The sequence below is a fragment of the Hyposmocoma kahamanoa genome, unplaced genomic scaffold (genome assembly GCF_003589595.1).
Source record: "Hyposmocoma kahamanoa isolate Upper Pololo Valley unplaced genomic scaffold, ASM358959v1 116, whole genome shotgun sequence".
In the NCBI taxonomy this organism is placed as follows: Eukaryota; Metazoa; Arthropoda; class Insecta; order Lepidoptera; family Cosmopterigidae; genus Hyposmocoma; species Hyposmocoma kahamanoa.
This window is the reverse complement of record NW_020653391.1, coordinates 776563-787181: the sequence shown is the minus strand read 5'-3', so window position 1 is coordinate 787181 and position 10619 is coordinate 776563. Positions and strand designations below refer to the sequence as shown.

At 37.5% G+C, this 10619-nt stretch overlaps 2 protein-coding genes across 2 annotated transcripts in view; both read left to right on the top strand.

Annotated features, from left to right (window-relative positions):
- LOC113239737 (venom serine protease 34-like) overlaps window positions 1-387 on the top strand; it is a 22680-nt gene extending 22293 nt beyond the window's left edge. The window contains exon 9 of the mRNA XM_026476834.1: window positions 183-387. Coding sequence (XP_026332619.1) covers window positions 183-387 — 205 coding nt within the window. The remainder of the gene's footprint in view (window positions 1-182) is intronic.
- Window positions 388-3364: 2977 nt separating this feature from the next.
- LOC113239849 overlaps window positions 3365-10619 on the top strand; it is a 12708-nt gene continuing 5453 nt past the window's right edge. Inside the window, exons 1-4 of the mRNA XM_026476995.1 lie at window positions 3365-3449; window positions 4971-5080; window positions 5656-6082; window positions 7287-7829. Of these exons, the coding sequence (XP_026332780.1) occupies window positions 3401-3449; window positions 4971-5080; window positions 5656-6082; window positions 7287-7801 (1101 nt within the window). The 5' untranslated portion in view covers window positions 3365-3400 and the 3' untranslated portion in view covers window positions 7802-7829. The remainder of the gene's footprint in view (window positions 3450-4970; window positions 5081-5655; window positions 6083-7286; window positions 7830-10619) is intronic.

Sequence of the window (10619 nt, the reverse complement as noted above, 5' to 3'; positions counted from 1 at the left end):
TAAACGCTAATTTTCATATAGCAACTGTAGTTATAATTTGACATTCGTTTAGAAGTTGTCACCTGCGGCGATCAGCTACCACTACGTTGACGGTGTGCTCACGTGCCCTCTGTGCACACGAGTGGAGCAGTGAATGCAATTGCCGTGGCCGTAGTAATTAAGAACAGCGCATTCTATGGCAGCCCTGCAAACTGTCGTGAGCCTAACTTCCCTCCACCCCTTGACTATAGGCACAAAAGCAATTTCAAAACTGCACGTGAACAGAACGAAGTTGTTGCTTTATTCTGGGTTAAAGCCCACGCGAGGTTGGAGGAAAACGAATTGGCTGACGCAAGCCAGCAGGTCAAGGACGTTCCCCAAAAGTCAAAACAGATGCCTAGCTATTAGACTCCGTGAGGCTACGCTGGTTGCATAGGACAGGATATCTTCTTTTTCTTAAGGTGCCTCTCCAACCAGTGAAGGTTGGCAGTCAGCTTAGCATATTTATCTATTCCTGGCCAGGCTGAATAGTTGGGCGGCACTCACTAGTCCCAGTCCCAGTCCACTCTCGTATGTTCTCAGCCACGATTTTTTCCTACGACCAACTTTCCTTTTACCAGGGACTTTTCCCATCATTATCAGTTGCAGAAGCTCGTACCTGTCATGTCTAATTACATGACCCAGGTATGCAAATTTTCTCTGTTTGATGGTCTGCAAAAGTTTACGCTTCTGTCGAACTAGTTGCAGAACTTCGTCATTGGTTTGTCATTCGTCTGAGTCCATAATAAGTGCAACATTCTTCTGTAGGCCCACATTTCAAATGTTTCAATACGTTTCCTGAGATGCTCTTTTATTGTCAAGGCCGCACATCCGTATAGAAGTATTGGCCAGATGTAACACTGAATAAGCCATATCAGTTAGCCATATGCCAAAATATTTGTTACTATTTGTACTGATATACTAGGCTGGAGACCACAATTTTTAGAGATAACCGTGAAATTAGTTTTCTTGTGACCGCGTATAGAGTGGTCCGTAAATACGAGTGGGTTCTCGGCGTACTTGAACCGGTTCAAGTGCAAAGAGAGCCCACCGTGTCTCTGCGCACCCGATGTCAACGAGATAACCCCCACATTCTGATCGTTTGCCTCATTCACGCAATAGATCGATAATATTGAACAAGAGATACAATCCAAGATTACGGCCGAAAACATTGGAAAAATTATGATGGGGAAATGCAGGAACTGTTTCCTTGACCATTGTGTGTAATTATGTAGCAACAAAAGTAATAATAAGAAACAAAACAGAAATTTTAATTATGCTGCAAAAATATATGTGTATATATTTAAGCAATATAAAAGTATATAAGAGTTAGGTAATAAATTGTAGAAAATAGATTAAGGAACAGCTAAAACCTGTATGTAAACACTGTTAGAAACTAAATATTTGTATTTACGTAGAACTTGCCTTATACGTTTAATTGTAATTTGTAAAACCTTGTAAACCACCTCTATAACCTAGTAATATAGAACAGATGTAGAAACTCGTTAGGTGGAATTTGGCAAACACTCCAGGTGTCTGACGGAACTACACTCGATATACATAGGTGCAAATAGAATAAATATAGTATAAACTAACTATATCCGCTGACTAAGCACTCCGACCACCATGACGGCGGAAAGTGGCGCATATACAAACAAAAACAGGTAAGGCGGAAATATTTCCGAGGATAAACTCTTTCACAAGGAGCTCCACCGTTACTAGGTGGACTTTAGAGTCGGCTTAGCGCTGGCAACTGCTAGTTGTGCAATGCGCAACCAGAAGTATTTTTTTGTAAAGACTATACTTCTTTTTATTTAACTTTTTTTTTCTCACTCAATGCATTGTTAATAATTGTTTTTCAATTCAATTACGACATGTGTTCCGTTACGTAATGACACGACCGATCCTGAGCGCAGCGAGTTACTCGTACCTCTGTGTGCACTCTTGCAGTGTTCGCAAGACGAAATACGCATATTGCTGATTATGTTTGTTCTGTTCCGTTGTTCCTGTGCACGAGTTCTTTGTGTTGTATGTGTTATGTCTATATGTCTGTGGCATTATCTATTCATAACTTGAAATTGTTTATCATAGACTACATACATACTTTTATTTCTTCCGTGTTGTTTACTGTGTATCAGATTGTCTGTTTACCTGCTTTTTGTTTTATTTAATGTGTATTTAGGGGACTATGGGTTTATTTATAAGTTAATTTTAAAATATGTATTTTTTTATATGTGTGTAACTGTTTGTCCCTCAATAAATAAGAAAAGAAAAAAAAGAAAAAAGTAAGCGTGCCTACGGCTGAAATATCTGGAAAATAGGGATGATGCTGTACGTGCACCCGGGGCGTCTGACCCGAGGCACTAGCCTCTCGAGAACCGGATGAAGTCAAGTGACGAAGGTCTGTGACAACCCAGTACACTAGCTGATCTGGGGTGTGAACCTGAATTTATAAAGTTCCTGTGCGCGCACAAGTTATAGTGCCCTTCTCGTATACCATAAAGGTCGGTAGGGAGGGTCACCATAATCAAAAATAATGTTGAAAGATATGGGGCCGCTACTAGGTTGATAAATGGGTTAATACCGGGCACTTTGGATAAAAAGGCGGGCAGATTGGGTTTTAATCGGAATTGTTATTAACCGATTTCTGTCTATCTGTTGGTCAATCACAATTAATAATTGGCGTTAAGAAGGCAGATTCCAATCATACTATAACTACGTGCACTGGCATGCAAAACTCAAATTGGCTACATTTATCTGATACGCGGAATTATCCAATGCTAATTACGCATAATTCCACTGTCCCCGATCTTTTCTGTCCTCTACGGTCCCCGACGATATCACAAAGATTTTATAAAATCTATTATATGACCTGTCAGTAGAAAAAGTAAACATTTGCATCAGTATTCTTCTTAGACTATGGAAGGTATTCTTCAAACTGACATGTACATCGAAACTGACAGTAATCCAATAGTGGCCGCCATTATGGAAATAATGTAAAGTTCAAAATTTCAAAACAAGCATCAATCCAAAAATGTAACATAATAGTAACTTTAGGAAAACCTTTTATAGTTAAATGTTTCCGCATTCAAAGAGATTATTTGAGTAAATTTTAATGTTATTATTTAAATACGCAAAACCGGTATATTATCAAAATATACCATAACCATTAACGAACCTTGGCTACGTAGTTCTAGTACAAAATGCCTTGTCCTACAAAGTCAAAAGGTACGCTATTTACCTTTTCAATTTCTATTGCATACCTACCTACGTAATGTAGTTGCAGATGCACCTATCTTAATTATTTTTTTCGTTTTTCAAAGCGAATTCACTGAAAAGAAGTTACCGTCGCAAAAGTACCAAAGACACGCAAAGAAAGAAAATGGTAAAGACTAGCAGTAAGAGTATGCGACCTGGGCTCCGTTACGAAGGTCTGTATACGATGTTTTGAATACACGTTCCAACAGACTACTTACAGTCTAAAATCCAATTGGTTACTCTTTCAGTTACTTACTAGTTAGTCACTAACTAAAACGTAGCTAAGTGAGAAATGGTCAAATATCCGTTTCAAACAGAAAAAGATGAAGAAAATTATCTTTTAAAAACAGTTAAAATTAGTTGACGTGTTGGAATTATCGGAACTTACCCTAACGATGCATAGCTAAAATATTATTAAACAATTCCAATATTCTAAAACTGGGCTATGGTTTTGTATGACATCTCAAAAAAATATTTTGTCAGTTAGCCCCTTTTTGGTTAGCGGAATTAAAAATTTTCAATTCAAGATTCTTTACTGAGTAAAATCCAACAGGTTACTCTTTGAGTAACTTTCAATGTACTTACTACTGACTGACTAATATTTTTTGTGGTAAATACGGCCTAACAGACACGGCTGGATACAGTATCTCTTACTTGCTTCAAAACGTTTATAAGATACTTACGAACATTACACTTACATAGTAACTATTAAGTATTCTGTGACTACACATACAAAGAGAATGCGCCCGGGGTTTAACCCGGGTTACATCATCATTGGCTTACACGCATCCACTGCTGAACATAAGCCTCCCCTTGAGCACGCCAACTCTTCCGGTCTTATGTCGCCCGCATCCAGCCGCTGCCGGCTACCTTTCTCAGGTCGTCAGCCCATCTTGCCGCAGGGCGTCTCACGCTACGTTTTCCATTCCAGAACAAGTCTGCTCCATCAGCGATCGACCCTCCTGCATACTGCCACTTTAGCTTACTGATTTTGCGAGCTATGTCGATCACTTTAATTCTCTAATGTATGACCTCGTTAGGAATTCGCACCATCGCACGCTGAGCGACCTTGTATTTGTGGATGAGACCTGTTGTTAATGTCCATGTCTCGGCTACGTAATGCTTTAGTTTTTAGGGTTTGTTTGATTGACCACTTGAAGATTGCTTCCCAAATGCTGTCCAGCCTAAACGAAAATCTCTTTTTTGTTTTTAATTCGTTGTAAATCGAGAGTTCAAGTTTAATGATATTATTACAAAATGTTTAACGCTTTCTTGTCTGGACGATTCTATTTGCCTTTTTATTGAAACGTTTCGCTTTCAACGCTTTGTATCGATTTATTTCAATGATATTGATATTCAGATATAAGAAACATCGTTAGATCGTATGTACTTGAATCGACCTTCATAAAAATAGAATCGTTAATATGCATCTTTAATAGTAAGAATTCACAGGATTGAGAGGTGAGTATAGTGTGGAGATGCCCCTTTTTGTCTAAAATTTTTTATAAAGAAATTTATGATAATCCGATTTCCGCTCACGATTTTGAGCAGAAAAGTTAAAACCCAGCGCTTTGTGTAAAAACCCGATTAAAGCATTGGGTTTTAACTCACTGCCCATCACTCATACATATCATTATTTACTCTTGACTTGACTCTAGAACCCGTTCAATAACACTATTTTTTGGTGTCAACAGAAACATCTAACGGAATGATTTCAAATCCGAAATTTATAAAAAATCTAAAGACACGTGCATCTAAGAAGAGAACAAAGTGTAATACAACGCCAATTTCTAACCATAATAAGGTAGTATATACTATAATAAATACTATAAAAAGTATAGTATGTCGTAAATAAAATATGCGCAGTTTGCGTGTATTTTTAATTTTTGAAATTACATTGAAAGACATAATACATTACGAATGCTGTGGACAAGAGCTGCGTTAGAGCGGTACAAACGGCGACTTTTAGTAACAATGCAATCGCGATGCAGTCGCTAATTGTGTACCTACACACACGCACGATTGTAAACAGCAATGCAAGCGCGCAACTACATCGATACAATAGCGCGTTTGTATCGATGCAGTCGCGGGTTTGTTGCGATGCACACGAGCAATGCGGTGTTGCAACGTAATGCCGCTTACTTACGCACCGCAGTACCCCTCCCCGCTTCGTCTCCTGGCACCTTGTCCATTGCCGTTCAACGTCACATATGACATGTCGTACTAATTTATATGTAGTACAACACAGCCTCAACGCTCAGGCGTCAGAACGTATCATGTGGCATTGCTCTAACTATGAATTAATAAATACAATTTTTTCAAATAATAATGATGACATTAATAGTTTAAGCACACTTCGTTATGATTTTATAATTGCAGAATATTGTTCGCAAGCAAGTGAGGAGAACAGTGAAGAAGAAGAAAAACGAGGAGCCCGTTAGACACGAATTACCTAAGAAAATATATAAAAAGACCAACAATAAAAAGGAAACTCAAAAGGAAAAACATGCCAGCAGAAATAATAAAACAAGAAAAAGTACAAGTTTGGGTTCAAGTTCTCCCAAATTTGTTAGAGACCTAAAATATTTGTTTTCGACAAGTTTAATGAAATCTCAATATTGTAATACTATTAATGATATCGAGCAATTGCATTTAACAAAAAGTTTAATTGAAACTATTTCGTATCCGAAATTTGTTTTTGATGACATAGAACAAGATTCCAATAGCTGTCATGGAAAAGAAAACAACAATAAATTGTATAAGAATGAAATGGATGTACTACTATCACAGTGGACCGACAATAAAGGTATGGGTGGCATTGACTTACAAATAAATGGACGACGGGTCTAATACAAAAACCACGAAAAAAATGTCTCAAGTCAACCTATTTAATCGTAGTGACATGTCAAGGAATATGAAAAAGCTAAAACGTTGAATTTAAATTGTAATGTCATCGCAGTACTGTCTAATTTTGCTTGCTTTGCTGTCAGTCGAACTAACGAAGACTAGAGCGTGAATGATGCTCTGTATACGATTTTAACGCCCTGTAAGTTCGGACACTTTTTAGCGCGGACCCGACGTCCATATAATTGTAAGTCAATGATGGGTGGTGAAAAAGTGTCATGAATTGAAATGTCGCAATCTCTGGCAAGTTTTGTTTATTTTATTTATTTATTTATGATAACTTGTTACATTATTAATTCATAATCTTAAACTTAACAGTATTTTATAAACTAAAGTAAGTTTTTCTAAATACCGACGATTAATCGCTAAGCGGTTTTAACAATAACAAAAAGAAAAATGATGAATGTATGTTGTGTTTGTGTGAGTGAATGGTATGATGTCACGTGCGATCATGATATACTAATCCTATGCGTGCGACCTGCGTAATGATAGTGTCGTTGCAATGTGACTTGTATAATGTCTTAGTGTGCGTTAGTTGTCAGGTAAGTTTGTGGAATCGAAAGATGTGTGATAAAGCGTGTTTTATTTTAAGTTTGGACTTTCTGTAGTGTCATTGAATTTTTTTTTTTCTTATTTAAGAAGTGTTCCTTTAATTTGTACTTAATGTTTCTTTCATTAATTTCCTCCTTTATGTTATTCCAGCTACTGGACGATTAACATTTGAATATCGTCGATAAACAGATAATTGAAAATTTATTAAAATAAGTCTTACCGCGGATATGAAATACTCCTACTTTAAATCGCAAAGATATGAAGGGCACTGTCACTGCGCCCGTCACCCTGAGACATAAGTTGATAAGTCCCATGTGCTTGTGATTTCACCAGCATCCTTACCCTTCAAAACCGGAACGCAGTAGTGCTGAGATTACTGCTAGGCGGCAGAAATAGGTAAAGTGTTTTACAGTACTTTCCTGGACGAACTCTTTCACAAGGAGCTCTACAGCTACTAAGTCTTAGTCTTATACTAACTCTTAATTATACGAGATATGTAGCTTTTCTCCCAATCTTGGATTACAACATTGTACTAAATAAAATTCGTCTTCTAGATACAACCAGTGAATTATACTCGAGTCACAGCAAACCTAAAACTTGTCCTGAAACTTGGCGTCTTAATACGAATGATTTGATAGAAGAACGTGTTCACTCATCACTAGATTATTGCTGTGCGAAAAGTAGCAAAACAAGATACTGCAAGACGGAAACAGAAAAAAATGCAAAGGCTTATCCGGATAATGAGAAGAATGTAAATGCTATCTCACACACTAAGCTCATGTATAAATTAAACATAGAATTCGATAAACTGAAAAATGACAAATGTTCTACTATAGATTTGTTTCCTAACTCAGACAGTATAAAAACCAGCCTCGATGCCAACAATGACCATTCTGATGTCAATGTCTATAACGATGATATATTTATACCAACAAAGGAAGAAATGAAAAATGAATTCGTTAAAGGTTGCGACTTCGTTTTTCATACATTTAGAGACAAAGTGTTTGAGACAGTCTATTCTGACCATTTAGCGTCTGTTCATTATTTAAAACGAATACTTCATGGCTAACACGTATTACGATATAGCGAACGTCCTGGTAAGTACAGACTATTTCTACTGTTATGAGTATTACCTAATCATTAATTAAATTTTCATAAATTTAGTGTGACACTAATGTAAGAATGTTAATTTCTTTAAATTGCTCTCCCAAAGATACTTTGGAGCTAAGATTGTAAATTCAAATTCATACTTTATTTCGGATTCTTCATCCATATTGGTTAGAATAGCAAAGAAAAACTTACACAGTACTGTTAGTAATAACAAACTTGTAAATATGTGCTGGGTTTAGGGTACACATGAAGCTTGGTCCAGTGTTCAAAAAATTAACCCTGGACCCTGCCAGCGATAATAATCACGAAGCGGTTACCACTGCCATGCATTCTCATCAAGCTCTCTTTCTCATGAAGGCTGCAAATCCGTCGACATGAGCATCGGCGAATATTCCTGACGCGCTACAGAATCGCGGCAGCCGCAACAACATCCAGGATATATTATTGTATACAACTCTTAGAGAGTTGAGAGCTTTCTGAGTGTAGTTGCACATAGGCTGCAAGTATAAAAGGTCTGGCAGTAAGCTTTAAAAATAGATACCTTCATGTTGTCAGTACACCTTGCAAGCCTATGGGCCAACATGTCCCTTCGCACGGCTAATGCCCTACGCTCTCTCTTAATATCAGTGTTATCCTCACCCAACGCAATTAAAGCTTTTGCTACCCTCTTTGAACACAAGCAACTCGCTTCTAGCCGCATTGTACTATAACAGGAAACGTAGACTTGGGCTTGCGTGGAGGTACTTTTAAACATAAAACTGGGATATTTCCATGAATAAATATTTATTTCATCTTTACTGATCAAAGCCTCGTCCAGAACAACCGAGATGTTTTTTTTTACATCTTATTTTTTTGATACCATTCTAAATACAAACCTATATTAATTCACCCAGTATTTCTACTCTTAGAGTAGAACTTACACTAGATCCCTCTTCCTCACAACTGAAGGGGTGAACATCCCTAGCTAGTGCCCTACCTATGATAGACAACTTACATATGTGATCAGCCTTTACTACACGCTAGCCACACACTGCTCGGAAGCTATCACCTACTAACAAACAAAACTAACGAGAAGGCTGTGGCTTTAATCTGCCAAAAGCCTATCTAAAAGGACGGACTATGACCACATCCTAATCAAACAATTAAAATATAATTACTCATTAGCTTTTCTAGCCCCATCTAAACCCTAACTCTTTGTTTCAGCTAAAATCGTAGCTATTTAGGTACCCCATCTAAGCCCCAACTCTTTATTTTAGCTAAAATCCTAGCTTGGCTGAATGCTACTAATATTCGTTAGACATCAATAAACAATCTTCAACGTGCACGCTGCTACGACGACTACACAGGCTTGAGCGCCCATGGGGCGACCTTTGGGGAATATCAATACTGATCTTCCAGCTGTCTCCGTCCTCGTCCTGCAGCTATCCACGTTCCATCAGATTTTCTCAATTTCTTAAAACAAATAAAAAACACCCAAATTATCCTAACAACAACATTTCCTAACAACAACATCATAAATATGATATGATATATCATATTGAGGATTCGTAATAATTAAACAGATATATTTTCCCTTGAATGCAGACAGTCCTTGTTCATCTGGAGGAATGATCAACAACTATGCATATACACAGGATAATATATCCATAAAATCAAAAATAAAAATAAAATAAGTCATATCCATCCAAGTTGGTAGCCCATCTTCTCCTCCCGTCCTTCTACGTCTGCATTCGCCGGAAAAAAAAACTTCCATCAAAATAATCGGCAAGATACACTGTCATCATGGCTCCATATGAAAAACAAACACAAAAGATTAACAAACATTTAACAAATAAACACGAATATCTTATCAGCCTTTAGAAATAGGACATTTGTTAAACTATCAACAGAAGAATCTCTTCATCCTATTTACAAGCACCATATCCTGCCTACCAGATCTACTCCTATTTACACCTATTCTCCTGACAATATAGTTAACCCTACTCAACCGATCTACTACACTATACGGCCCTTTAAACAATCTCGCTATCTTTACACTTCTGTCGGAAATCCTCCTAGGACAATATATCATTACCAAGTCTCCCGGTCGATACACAATTACTTTTGCTTTCTTATCATAATTGCGCTTTAGTTTTATCTGCTCCCTCACTATTCGTTCCTTAACCACATCGATCAAAGCTGCTTGTTTTAAAAAACTTATCATGCATTTTCTCCTCAATATTGACACAATTAATTCTCAATTCCATATCTGACGCACATAAGGATTCTCTACCGAACAATACCATATAAGGTGACCCGGGGTGTCACAAAAATAAAACTTTCTTCTCGTGTCACTGGGCGCTAAACCATGGCTCTCAAATTGCTAAGCAATTTCGATAACTTAACTAAGTTTAAATAACTATTTATATCGGGTCCACAAATAACTATTTGTGGACCCGATTGTAATTTAGCATCTAAAATTATACCTAAAAATACAAATGTATCTACAAGGTTTATTTGAGACATTTGTGATCGTAGCACATGTGAATTTCTGTTTATTTCTCATTAAGGAACAGGTTATTAACTACCAACTACAAACCAATGTACTACCTTAGATCAGGATCAGCACAAATGCCGCGATCGTTAAACACGACGCTAGTATTCTGCCAAGACGTTGTTAGGAGAGATGCTGTAATCCATTCATTCATCCATCCATCCATCCATCCGTCCGTCCGTCCGTCCGTCACTCCATCCATCCCTCCATTCATCCATCCCTCCATCCCTCCATCCCTCCATCC